The 14274-nt window shown below is 42.0% G+C and overlaps 2 protein-coding genes across 3 annotated transcripts in view; both read left to right on the top strand.

Moving 5' to 3' along the window:
* The window catches only part of Dis3 (exosome complex exonuclease RRP44-like protein Dis3), a 309095-nt gene that overhangs the window by 203647 nt on the left and 91174 nt on the right, over window positions 1-14274 (top strand). The gene's annotated exons all lie outside the window — the stretch shown is intronic.
* Pli (E3 ubiquitin-protein ligase pellino) lies at window positions 9163-14105 on the top strand. Of its 2 annotated transcripts, XM_076907962.1 has the most exons (8): window positions 9163-9385; window positions 10872-11053; window positions 11798-11980; window positions 12066-12297; window positions 12402-12602; window positions 12951-13238; window positions 13318-13649; window positions 13740-14105. In XM_076907962.1, the coding sequence occupies exons 2-8, from the start codon at window positions 11019-11021 to the stop codon at window positions 13864-13866; spliced, it is 1398 nt and encodes a 465-aa protein (XP_076764077.1). In that variant the 5' UTR covers window positions 9163-9385; window positions 10872-11018; the 3' UTR covers window positions 13867-14105. The 2 variants fall into 2 exon arrangements, with proteins under 2 accessions (XP_076764077.1, XP_076764087.1); XM_076907972.1 differs by lacking the exon at window positions 10872-11053 and having other exon boundaries at window positions 9164-9385.

Raw genomic sequence — 14274 nt, 5'->3', positions numbered from 1 at the left:
GTTTATTGACGAGCGATTGGGTGCGCGCGGTCGACGATAGAAACTTTCGCTATTCGGAATTAATTGGTATTATATACGCTATTGGTTGGTTGCAATCGCTTGGCGACAGGAGAGAATTCGCACGTTCGAAATTCGTCACGGCGCTCCCAACTCGTGGAGGGACATACTGGAACGCGGACTCGCACTAAGTGCCGCGAAAATCGGCTTGGTCATCCTAGAGCATCGACTAGCATCGACTAGCATCGACAAATATCAAGGATGCGAGAGTACGCGCAACGAAGTTAACCACAGCCCCTGATGACAATGTTTCATTCGCGTCCATCTCTTGCTGCGATTACACGAACTTAAATGCGACGTGAAATAACGTTTCTCACGGAAGATACCGTAGAGTTTTCCAGTCGTCGGAAAATAATCGCTATTACTTTTCAAGCAGACCCTTAACGATCGACTCTGATCGTAGATACGATCGTGTCGGTAGGAACGAGTAAAAGTGGTTGACTAACCAAGAGTCGACATAAGATAACCAGTGACGGAAACGCGGTGGCTCAAAACATCCGATAAGAAGCACACGCGCAGGACGCTTAACGATTTCATAAATGAGATAGCGGCGGAGGGCAGGGCTAATTAAGCGATACAATCCCCACATTCTGATGGCCATTAGAGGCAACATCAAATGTACACTTATCCACGGTGAGAGATACTTAAGATACCCGGCTGGAACATCATTCTGTCTAATTATGGCCGACACTCGTATACTAAATAACGTTGTAATATAATTCGGTCTTTAGCGCGCTATGCTTTAACACGCTATAAAACCAGCCGTATCCTTGACACGTACGCACGATCGCGGTGTCATTTCACGATTCAGTTTGCCTACGCCATAGTTTTGACAAGAAGAAAGATAATTGCCACGAGTGAAACTGCAATTAAGAAACTTGCGTCTGCGAGCTTCGTCTTAGCTGGCAACTCTCGCTGAACCAGTTCCCTTGGGAGACTAGCTTCTTCTCGAGAAGGCTAAACCTTCCTCGAGTATCGTAATTTCCCATTTTTTTTCTTTCTTCGTCCGTTGAAGAACCGCTTATCGAAGAGCGTATATATCGTATAACTAGAGGAAGAACGATACGACGGTATAAGAATGTGCGATAGAATGGAGGATAAATAGGTGGAGCCGGTGTTGCTCGAGTGTTCGGTACCTGTACAGGACAGGTCCGTAGCCAGAAGTTGATCCACGATTATGGCCGTGGCTGTCCTTGTTCTTTCGATCTGACCCGATAACCGGGGCACTTGATGTAGGGATCCGTGGGGCAGTTTTCGGCCAGGATCGTTCTCGATGTCGAGCCAATCTGCCTCGAGCCGGAATGCGGCGCGCACCGCCGCGGACAACCCGCTGGGCCACCGATTTTTCGACTCTTAACCCCGTGATCCGATACGACAAACGACTATCCGAGCGAGGATAAATTGTTGACGCGGTACTCGAGCGGACAGAACAATTCGAATAAAAATAACCTAGCCGACCTGGATCGCGGCACGGAAAAATGTCTCCCACGATAATTGCGAGAGAAACGGGCCGCGTGGTTGACACGTTACACCATCGGACGCGTGAATCAAAAGGCGAGAAGAGTATGATAATCGAAGGATACAGCTCGATGACATTTTCTATCGCGGGACACCCACTCGCCGACAGGACGAGCGCGCAGGTGTGTCGTTCCGTTTCTTTTACCAGAGGGTCAGTTGTTCGCCACCTCGATCGAACGCTCTTTTGCTCTCCCGCGTAGTAGACCACCACCGGACCAAGAATGCACGGGCACTTTCTTCGTCTCTTTATGGAAACGCGAGAAGTGTGCGAATCGGTTCCTCGCGTTCCGCGGTTCGCGGTGGTAGTACAAAGAGAGAAAGGTGGTGAGAGAGGAAGAGAGAGAGAGAAAGAGAGAGGGGGGACGCGAATTCTCGTACGCGAGTTCGCGAGTCAGACCGCACCTGCACGATTCCTATTCCTGACATGCAATACCGGTGTTCGTGATTACGGTTCGTTTGTATATGCGTGCGAGCGCGCATTGGAGAACCATGCGCACCTGATTGCGTTCAGGTGAACCGTACGACATCTAACAAATCGCAGATAATATACGGAAAGGTTACGTGCTTATCGGATGATAAACGTCCAATTCATCTCCATTTAGTTTCAATTTAAAAACCATAAGCGTCTTAAACGGGTTCCCTAATGATTTCGATACGAGCGCGGCCGGCGTAGCGCCTGGCGTAATGCAACTGCGTCCGCGTTGCGTTACAGTTAGCTGCCGACTGCAGGGGGGCTTCACGACATCCAGCAGTTCCGCTTCGCGATTATTTTCTCTCGCGCGGAAGGCCCGCTTGTCCCGACGATGATTAGAATAATTTGTTTACACTATAAATCACGGCGCGCCGTCAGGAACGAGATGCATAAACTCGACACACGCGAGGTCGATACGGGGCTGGATCGCGCGGGTACGCGTACTACGTTAGGCACGCGTAAAGATGGCCGTAAAGAAATCGAACGGGACAATGTCTTGACGCATTGCTTCTAGTGGGCGTCCAGGAATGGGCGTAATAAAACAACCGTCTAAAACGGTCACCCTTAGGGGGCAACTATCGTCCTGGCAACTATGTACTATGTTTTACAAAAGATTTTCAGCCAAAAGAGAATTCAATCGCTAACTAATAGCCGGTCGTTTAAAGAATGCCTATCCTTTTGGTATTTGATTCATGACGCGGTCGTACAGTTGAAAACGTAAGAAGAGAAGCATCCTGAAAGGGACACCGGAGTTGTTGCCAGAGATTACCAACCGACGGATCCTCTTAACAACCTCGCTGCCCGAACCAAGGGCTCGGGTACGGTGGATATGTGTCTCGAGCGCGGACGGTGAATACGAGTCGTGGTACGCTCGTAAAAAGGTGAGCCGGTGACAACCGCTATGACGCGAAATTTACGACTCCGAGGTCGTAGCCCAGGTCGAATCGTGAACACCGCGGGACAAGTTGTCGTTGACGTTGGCAAAAACCTCCGCTATTGCCGCTTCACCTCTGGCTCGCGCGTCTATCTTAGAAAGAGACGCACCGCGACGGTCAGCATTCGTCAAAACGCTTCGTATCTGTCCGCCGATTTATTTCTCCGGGTACGAACAGTTAGAAGAGCAATTCGCTTGTCCGGGGCGACCAGCCGGCGAAACGATGCCACGGACGATCTCCGAGCCACGAGTTTCGAATTGCAAAAGAAGAATTTAGGGCCCGTGGCTAATGTGGTAGCCGTGTCCACCGGGAGATTAAGACACTTTTAAGATGGATGACGTGACAAACCCGTTGATTTATCGTTCCGCCATAATCGGCCAGACAAGTGATAATAATTCGTTAGAATCCTCGTGTTACACGCAGCCATTCACATTGTCATTCGAGCCGATATTAATGTGACCAAGCCTTCTATCGTTGCCACCACCCATACAGAGGCGTGGACACCTATACGCGTGTACCCGTGGCTGCCGTCTTGTCTGGTATCTCATTAATATTTCAATTACCGACTCCCATTTACGATCCAGCGACGCTCGAGTCTGAATATAACGAGCAGCCAGAGAGTCTGTCATTGTGCGATTCGTGACATCTCGGCCCCTATCCGACTTCCGATATAGATTTGTCATACGAAAATGATTAACGCTCGCGTTTCTATTTCACGACCACGCGCGCAACCCCCAGCGTCGCGAATTACCGGAGATTTCAACGTTCGCGGCTTCGTCGTTCTCCTGCTAAATACAGGTTATGCCGATTATCATCACAGCGTAACGTGTGTTTATGGCTGCTTACAATGCAAAATCGTTCTCAGCTGCAAGTGTAGTCCAACGTTAGAAAGGAATTTCGATTCAGCGAGTATCTCTAGACGACTCTTGTTTTTCCCGATTTCCCGATCAACGCGTCGAGCAACTCTTCATCGTTCTTGCATCAGAGCAGCCTTTCTTGGCCTTTGGAAATTCCGATCTGCGATCTGTTTGCCTCGCGTATAAACATCGCGTACGATCTACCGATATTTTACTGATATTTTCATTTCAATGGAAGTGTGCTTTATGCCCCGTTGCACTCGGAGAGTTATTTCGAGTCAAGTCGTACGGCTCTTTCGAAAGCTGCTGGGCTCTTGTGAATTTAAGGATCCCTCGCGAACACGCAGGAAACCTTAAACTTACTTCGCCAGCCCCCATGCGATGTTTTAAGGTTCGCGGGCGTTTTTCTTTTTTTCTTTTTTTTTCTTCTTCTTCCTCTCTGTTCACGCACGCGACATCAGGAACCGTAACCCCGTGACCTCGGCGGTGCACGAGGATAAATCGTTCGTCGAGATCGTGAAGAAAATCCGATGCGGAAGATGACTACCTTTTTTGTCGCTAGCATATGGGTGCAGGTTTCCAGTCGATCGTTTCCCATAGGTAATTAATTGGCCACGGTAACACGGACGCGAGTACGTGTGCGTATAAAGGGCTCCAGGACTCAGCGACGGAATTACAAACATTTATCAGGTATTAATTAAGCGATTAGTCCACCGCCACTAACGAGAGGCTAGCGTGTGATGGAATTTCTTTACCGCCGCCGGCCAGTTTCCATCCAACGCGAACGCTCGTCGAAACCAATGGAAATGATCGGATTCTAATCCCGTCGATTATAAATGTCGATAGATAACGTCTCGATTCCTCAATTAACGTGCTCGATCTATTACACGATGGTACGCGCTACAAGTTGAACATTCCGAACCGTGATGAAGCAGTATGTAGTAGTAGAGGAAGTAAAAAGTAAAAAAAGATTAGGCGAGAAAAGATACCTCGAGATATTTAGACGTACTTTACGTATCGATCGCGCAGTTGCGGTGGTTGGTTATGAGATATACGCCTTAACCTCCAACTATTTCAATGATTTTCGACTAAAACGCCGATAGAAATGCAAAGGACCGTGGTGTCCATTGAACGGATTGTTCGATCGGAAAAATCGGGATTTATGCCGGTTATTTAACAGGCAGTAACGCGCGCACTTACGATTGTTGTTCCAAGGATATAGAAAGCATTGTCTACCGATAACCGAGCGTTTTATCCAGCCAGAAGGGAGGACAATCGTTACAGTTTATGTCTGTATACGTATTGAAATGGGAGGCGTGGGTGGGAAAGAGAAAAGACGCAGGTAGATTCACGATAATATACGACGCGTTGCGCTCTTAGCGCAGGTTGACGGACGCGAGCTATTCGCGCGCGGAGGAACGCGTTGCGGGGTGAAAAGTACGCGCATCCGGGGAAATTTGTATCCGGGGGGACTTTTTCGCGATTCGCGTGGGTGCTCCGGCGTGTTCTCGTTTCGCAATCCACCCGTTCGCGAGCAGCGAGGTGACGCGCCGCCCCCACGGTTTTCTCCACTCGGCGTTACCACGGGAGGAACCCTAACAGCTCTCTATGAGGGACATTATAGCGGTGAATTCTCGCGTAGGTTGCATCGTGTCGCCTCGCGAAGCGAAGCGTGGCGCCACCGTGGCGGGACAATCCCGCGGGTACGCCGATGCCACGCGCTCGTTTTACAACTTGCGCGACACACATTTCTGCGTCCGCCGTGCGTTACACTTCCACGTGAGGCCAGTTTATCAAAACCATTACGCAATCCTGTCGCGAAATTGATCATACAAATGCCCCGTTACCGGCCATTATTCCGTTCCCGGGTAGCGTGGGTCGAGAAACCGAGGGGACGGGAGAAGGAAGGAGAGCCTCTGAGCCCGATTCGAGTAATTCCCGGCGCAACGGGCATTTTTCACGGCCAGGCACCGTGATCAATAATAATCCTCCCTCCTCCCCTTCGCCTTGATCAGATCGTACCGCGAACTAACAAAAGCCGATTCAGACTGATAAAATTATCGGAAAGAAAGATGACGGCGATTTCGTCGATAATGGAGAACGAAGAGGTACCGTTGTAACCGCGTCGTGTCCGTTTGTGGACCGGGTTGAGGGTGCCGTGATCGTGATCGATGTAGATCATTCCCTCCCGTCTATCCACGGCGATCCATGCCGGCCGCTCCGGTATGTCTCCGTCGATATATACGTGTGTGTTCGTTCTCTATATACGTGGACGCTAAGCTTGTTCGACGCGATTCGTTTCCGGGTCACGGCATGGCAGGTTGACGCCGGAGGTACCTATATACGCTGCCATTGTACCTGGTATCCGATATCTCCCTTCTACCGTATCGATTAGCATTGATTTGTGAATTATCGATAAATCGCGAGCTTAAAGAAGATCGAGGTGTACCCGTGTTAATTCCCTCGGTTCGCGTGCAATCGCGGCGTGCCATTCGTTCCCGATCGAGATCGTGCCGATTAGAGGAAATTCTCCATCCATTTCAGACTGAGAACGAAGCAGACGTTAGAGCGAAACAGGAGTACAGCTTTTATACGTAGCTTAAACCTTTCGAAACGGCAAGTTTTCATTGCTGTTCCCCCCCACGTCCATTGTGTTCCCACGTGCTTCGACCGTTTATACGGTTCTGCCACGGATCTGGTGTGGAATATCTACGAAAATGAAATTGGAAAGGTGCCGCGCTCTACCAAATAAATAACTTTCTTAGCCTTACCGGCTACGTGTTCCTTTTGTTCGCCACAATGAAACCTGCTCCGAACCAGGCTTTAATTGTACGAGAAGCATTTCTTACCAAGCGGATAAAGACACCTGCGAGCCAACGAGAACTACAACTATCCGGAGTCTTCTAGATTGCGCAACGAATCATGCCTAACCGAGTGTGGGACTCGGCGTATCTCAAGCAGTATACGCCGGGACCCTTAGCTTCGAATCTCTCATTCGACGAGCAAAATCGTATAAACTGCGAAGATACGATCTACATCGACCACGCCTCGAGAGAAGATCGAACTGTCTCTACCGTATACGTCGAAATGGTTTTTGACGTATCCACGGGGAATTAGCATAAGGTGCGTCTCGTGGGCTTATCGAGAGTCGATACCGCGTTTATTTTGCGTGCAAACATGCTGAATAACGGAAGCCATCACTCTCCACTGACGTTAGATAATAGTCCCACCGTGGCAGAATGATTCCTTATAGGAGAACCAGCTATCCCGTCTACGGATACCTTTCGGATCGGCTCTGAGAAATTTCTGTTTCTATCAGTCTCTGAGAATATCACCGGAAAAGATGCCAAACCAAACTTCTTCGAGTAACTCGTACTTAAAGAATCGACGAAACTTGAAATTCCCGTTGAGTACTTTGAGAAACTTAATCGAAAAACTGATTATATCATCAGAAAGCTTGGTGAACAAGCAAGTTTTTTTTCAAATTTGCTACCCTCCACGTCTAAAAATAATTACCTAAATAGGAGATCAAAGTTTTCGTAATCTACAAATTTTGTCTCCTGAGATAAGTTTAAACTATTATTACTCCACACGAGTAGTGAATCATCCTGTATATTACACATCTATTGTCTCCCTAACATCGTTACCGCTTCTCTTTCCTTCTCTCTGCTGCTCTCTCTCTCTCTTTCTCGTCATAATTACAGAATTTTGGAGCACTGCTGATTAAATAAAAAAATTCTTTAATTTTCATTGAATAGAAAGAGTCAGAAAAATTAAATCATCCGCTTTAAAGGTAAGAGAGAGAAAGATGTATAAGGAAGCTATAGGAAAGAGTGAGATAGATGATGGAGACCTTATTGTGGAACCCCTGGCGCCATCTCTGTGGAAAGTGCTCAAACTGGTCGCACAGCATTATCGACAGCGAAGTAAACTACTTAAAACTACTAGCGCCGTCTCTTGGGGAAGCGCTGAAACTAGTCAGCCATTAGTTTCAGTACTTTCCACAGAGATGGCGCCAGTAGTTCTTCAGTAGTTTACTTCGCTGTCGATAACGCCGTGCGACCAGTTTGAGCACTTTTCACAGAGATGGCGCCAGGGGTTCCACAATAAGGTCTCCATCATCTATCTCACTCTTTCCTATAGCTTTCTTATATATTTTTCTCTCTCTTACCTTTAAAGCGGGAGATATAATTTATCTTACTTTTCCTATTCATTGAAAATTAAGTAATTTCTTTATTTAATCGGCAGTACACTAACCATTTATTATACGAGTAGTGAATCACCCTGAACCTTCGTATTAATTAATTTTACAACTTTTATGACACTTATCGATAACTTTAACTGTTTCTATTGAATTTTGTATCAAACTGAATTTTAACTTTACATATAATAATTGGTTACTAACTTGTTAAATTGTGTATGCAGGTGTTTTGCTGCTTCTGCCTACGTTCACCAGGAGATACATAGCACAGCAACTTTATTTCTGTGTATTATATATATATATTATAACACAAAGTTATGAAAACAAAGTTAGAATACAAAGCTATAATGTTCTAAAATTAAGAACAGAATAGAAAATATAAAATAGTACTAACCAACAGATGCTACACAGTTCCTTTTATGCTTTGATTTCAGAAAGGGTTAGAACGATATTTGCAGTTCTTCTTCTTAACTAAAATTCGTTACTCTTTCTACCCTATTAGTCGTCTCTTACGACAAGCAGAGGATACTGTGGGTGTATTCTGATCCCCACCACACAGGGATGCCAAAGACAACAGTAAAAGTAACTAACGCAAACTCCTCATTATATTCAAATTATACTTGAGATAGGAATTATTCAATTTTTTATGTAGCTTATGCCCACATGCAGGTATTTGATGAATTAAAAGCTGATGCTCGATCAATAGTAACTCAGCTGAGACATAGTTTAATCAATGTATGCGACGTGTCTTTTATACATGTATATCCGCGAGATCGGCAAAGATACGATTCCGTATTGAATTCGAATTTGATTTGAAATTGGCGCCCCGTCGGTCGTAACAAATGGACGTAAGATCGCGCTGAGAAAGAAGGGAATTTGTTTCTTTTTTATTCTACATTGCCGGTCATCACGGTTGCGACTCATCGTGTACTCTTCGGCGGTGGTCCGTGATTGCCCTGATGCGTATAGTTTATACGAAGATACACACAAATAATCGGTGCGTCCAACGATTATCGTTCGGCAAAAAGTATCGGTATCTCGTTTATCGTGCAGTTCTATCGATACAATTCTACTCCGGCAAGTGCGATCCTCGATTCCTGTTACCGTTCGCCCGTCTATGCCCGTAATCATGAGTAACAAGGATCATCAACGCGAAACTATTGGAATATCATGAACATAGTAACGCAGTGTAATTCAAGAAATGGAAAATTAAATTAAGACATAACAGTGGGACAAATGAATTTCGATACCTCGCCAGTTTTTGTGCAAACGATCGGCTGACTGTTGCTGTGCCTCGTACGTGCAGCGAAACCGTTTTGAACACAGGGCTCAGCATGGTGATACGGTAAATAGTCCATCGTTTCTGGATGCCTAGGTTAATTAACGTTGTTCGTACTTTGTAATTTCCTTGCGTTTCGATCGTGCTCGGATCACCGTTCTATTTTCTTCCCTTTTTTTTCTTCCTCCTTTTCTCTTGTCCGCCTTTCTAAATTGTTCCTCTTTTCGTATTCCGTTCGGTGAAACAAATATTTACATGTTATCTCTATCTTTTTTTTTCCTTTTTTTTTTCTTAACGTACAGAACGTCGATTGAAAAGCATTCCGTCGGTTGATACGCATCGTTGATGATTTCTCGCAGGTTACCATTTGAATTTGTTGTTTAGCGTCGATTTCTGTATTCGTTATGGCCTGTACGAAGCATCTATATATTACAGAAAAAAAGAGAATCAGTAAGATGATAAACCGTGTAGCTTCCGTTTAACGAGAACGTTGTGAATTTAATGCAATACTTTTGTTTCATGAAAAACGTTCTTGTTGTTGAACGAAAAAAAAATAGAAAAAAAAAAGAACAGGTGTGTATGTATGGCAGCAAATATATACATAATTAAGGGTATTCTAACGTTTACATAATTATTGTAATGTTACGTTTGTAACTTGTATTAATTTTTAATAGAAAAGTTGAGCAGAATAATGCTTAACACAATTTTAAACGTTTAAAACTGTATCGGTGTTAAACGCTTACATATATTTATGGAATCTAGGATGGTAAAGTAAATTAGAACTAATTAGATTTAAGTTTTTTTTAGTGACATAGAGGCAATGCGATTAAAATATTCATTTGGAAAGGGAAAAAGAAACAAATTTTGAAGGTCGGATTATTTAAATGAGAAGCACGTATCATTTAAATAAGTATTCGAACAATTATGCATGCATCAGCTTTAAGTTATAACAATCTTGAATGTAATCTATACTTTGTACATACTGATATAATCAATGCGTACAGTATTTTGATAAAAAACTGAATACCTAGATAAGATAAAAATTAATTGTTTGACCAATGCAACGAGATTAAATAAAAAACTAGTCGACAGTAAAATAGTCTCACATTGGTCTCCTCAGAAAACATTTTATACATATATATCTCTGCTGTCCTTTATTTTTTGCTTGTAATATCTGCTGCTGTAATTTAAATAAACATTGATGATAAATAAATTTTATTTTTTTTGAACATACCTTTTTTCTATAAAAAAATCTACTTTGGTCATTATCTATTCCACAACTATATTATTTATAGGAACAGACAATATCTTTTACAAATTAATCTCAATACACAATGTTACAACTAAATGTGTGTAATTAAAAAAAAAAAATAATAAATTTACTTTAACTTAACAAGCCTTGTCTTAGTTATCCATAAGTACCAGATCATTTATTCTCCTCGTAAATGAAAAGTGTAAATTCGGTTAAAAGTTCTGTTAGTAAATCTAGAGAGATGTTAAAATATATGACAAAGTGTAGCAATATTATTACACTGAATATTTCTTATTGCAGATTATAATTACCAATTCACAAGCATCCCATGTTACAATTGCTCATGTTTGCTCAACTTCGCAAAGATACTTAAGACTGTCTATCCTTATGAGTATCTTTTGAAGTACAGTGGAAATAGTAATCTGTGTAAATTTTACTCAAAGGAGGATGCCAGTAACTAAACGTATTCCATGCCCTTCGCGGTAAGTAAGTGGTTTACGTATTACATAATCTAGGACATCGAAAAGAAAAAAAAGAAATAAACAGATTCACAAATATAGGTGACTTAATAAATTCTGTTTTCAACTTCATTTCTAAACCTTTCTCAATGCGACTTAAATTATGTAATATTTCTTGAAAAAATTTCTTCTTAAGATTAATTTTGGAATAATAATGAGATATATATGTATATACATACTACACATTTGTAATTTATAAACAAAATTTAGAGATATATTGTTATTTTTTTATCATTTTAAAAATAACAAGCCTATATTTTGAATTACAATGATTATGTTACTGACATCCACCTTTAAGCTATAAACCACCTTTAAGCTATAATATGTATATATATGAATATATATATATATATATATATATATATATATATATATATATATATAGAGAGAGAGAGAGAGAGAGAGAGAGAGAGAGAGAGAGAGAGAGAGAGTGAGAGTGAGAGAGAGATTTACTTAGTTTCCTATCATTATGTACAATGACTATGTGTTTCTTAATTTGGTATATTTCCACCGTTCAGAGTGTTATCATTCTTAAGTATAGAATACTCATGCTTAAAAATATAAACAATGATTAGAGAGATAAACAATGATTGATAAGAAATATAGGTATTATAACTCATGCATGCAACTTGTTCAGAAAGAAAAGGGCAATACATGATGAAGACAATGTCTAACTCTGTTTCTAATTATTAAATTATGTTTTCCCAGATCTGACGGTGGTAGCAGTGAAAGTCCATTACTTGTGGAAGAAGGAGAGACAGTTGGCGCTCCACATAGTCCACGCAGTAAACACAATCACAGTCATTCACATGCTAATCCTCATAGGTCCCATAGTTACCGTCACGAAAAATCAAAACAGCTAGTAAAATATGGAGAGCTAGTTATTCTAGGGTAAAAGAGATTAATTTCTTTCTATTGTATTACAACAATGTGTATTAAGTTATGAATAGTTATATGGATTAAATAATTCTTCTAGATACAATGGATTCCTCCCACCAGGGGATAGAGGAAGAAGAAGAAGTAAGTTCGTTTTGTTTAAGAGGCCTGTACCGAATGGTGTGAAGCGCAGTAAACATTACATCGTAAAAACGCCTCACAGTTCTCAGGCTATCCTTAACACGAAACAACATTCAATTTCTTACACCCTTAATCGAACTCAAGCCGTTATCGTCGAGTATACCGAAGATGATGGGACTGACATGTTTCAGGTAAGTTTAACATTAATTACTTTGTTCTACACTTTCTTTCTTTAGCTCTCCCGTTTGCTCGTCCCATTACATGTATTAATGTATTATATGTGTACGCAATACAGGTTGGCCGGTCTTCCGAGTCTCCAATTGATTTTGTCGTCATGGACACGTGTGCAGGCGGTAGCGATGGCTCTAACGAAGGACGCGTTGCACAAAGTACAATTAGCAGGTTTGCCTGTCGGATTCTAGCCGATCGATCAGATCCTAGAATCGCTAGAATATATGCTGCAGGCTTCGACAGTTCAAGGAATATCTTCTTAGGGGTAGGATTCTTTATACAGTACACCACTAATTATTGTTTCTATAATATCTCCTTAACACGTTTGGTGTCGACCAGAAATTGTAAAGTGCCTAGTTATCATTTATTTTAAATTATACACAAAGATCGACAACGAACGTGTTAAGATTTTTTGAGCGAACGATTCATATGATATCGAAGGAGCTATATTTGGTGGTGCAAAGGTGTTATCTGTTCGCTTGAAATACATGGGAGAAAATTAAGGAATTTATCCTTGTTAAGAGTGATAAACCTCAATCGTTGCCATCGCTGAATGTACGACAAGACAATACTTCTACTGCAATCTTATGTTTGTATAAATTGATCGATATAGGAGAAAGCAACGAAGTGGCAGGAAAGCCGTGAGATCGATGGGCTCACGACAAACGGAGTTTTAATAATGCATCCACGGGGTCAGTTTTGTGGCGGCGAGGCACAGTGTGGCTTCTGGAGAGAAGTCAGCGTAGGCGGTGGAGTTTTCTCACTAAGGGAAAGTCGCAGTGCACAACAAAAAGGAAACATTGTAGAGGACGAGAACAATATTTTGCAAGACGGAACACTGATCGATCTTTGTGGTGCTACGTTACTTTGGAGATCTGCCGAGGGTTTAGCGAAATCACCGGTACGCTGAACGAATAGTCTATAATCTTCATGTTCTTCTGCGTACTAGAATTTGAAAGTTGTACACATGTTCTGTATAGACGAAACACGATTTGGAGGAACTGGTTGATGCTATAAACGCCGGGAGACCACAGTGCCCAGTCGGTTTAAATACATTAGTTATACCACGTAAAGCAGCCGCGGACTCCACACAACAGCAACCATATGTTTACTTGAAATGTGGCCACGTACAAGGCCATCATGATTGGGGTCAAGAAAAAGACAAAGCCACAAGAAGGTGTCCAATGTGTTTAGTAGCTGGTTCGGTAGTTAAACTTTCAATGGGAATAGAACCTGCATTTTATGTCGACTGTGGTCCACCTACTTATGCATTTAGGCCTTGTGGGCATATGGCTACAGAAAAAACTGTCAAGTTAGTTATTGTACATTTTGTAATACTTGTACAATTTTATCCAGATACAGTAAGATATTTATGCATGTTGTACTTCTTTTTTTCTTACAGATACTGGGAGAAAGTTGCAATTCCGCATGGTACAAATGGTTATATTGCAATTTGTCCGTTTTGCGCAGTCCCCCTCGAAGGAACACCAGGATACGTAAAACTAATTTTTCAAGATAATGTAGATTGAGATTCGTTTATTATAAGGCCGTGAGTATGTGTAGAAATCATTAACTTCTTATAAAATGCAAGGACTATTAAAATTAATAAAATGTAAATAATCTTAATACGAATATATAAGCAAAGTTCTCTTTTCTTCCCTTGAATATAAATTTAAGCAAAACTTTTGTATGTACAAATAGCTCTGCAATAATTATTATGTACATGAAATAAACATTGATGAAATAAATATCCCTTCTTAAAACAGTATTATTTACATACATTTATTATATACGGTTAAACATCTTAATGTAAAACTGTTCTCTTATAAAAACTATTTTTTTATGCCATGCTTTCATTTTTTTATCTATCGTTGTATAGAACAAAACTTATTCTTTTTATGACTCGATCTTTTTACCTTGTGGAAAGTAAGGTTGTA

The sequence above is a fragment of the Xylocopa sonorina genome, chromosome 1 (assembly GCF_050948175.1).
Source record: "Xylocopa sonorina isolate GNS202 chromosome 1, iyXylSono1_principal, whole genome shotgun sequence".
Taxonomy (NCBI): Eukaryota; Metazoa; Arthropoda; class Insecta; order Hymenoptera; family Apidae; genus Xylocopa; species Xylocopa sonorina.
This window is presented reverse-complemented; position numbering and strand designations above follow the sequence as displayed.

Bases quoted from the DNA above. Each gene is read 5' to 3' on its own strand.
- Pli (XM_076907962.1), top strand. From the start codon at position 11,019: ATGCCAGTAACTAAACGTATTCCATGCCCTTCGCG. The intron at 11,054-11,797 runs GTAAGTAAGTGG...ATGTTTTCCCAG, and splicing joins CGTATTCCATGCCCTTCGCG to ATCTGACGGTGGTAGCAGTG. The intron at 11,981-12,065 runs GTAAAAGAGATT...TAATTCTTCTAG, and splicing joins GGAGAGCTAGTTATTCTAGG to ATACAATGGATTCCTCCCAC.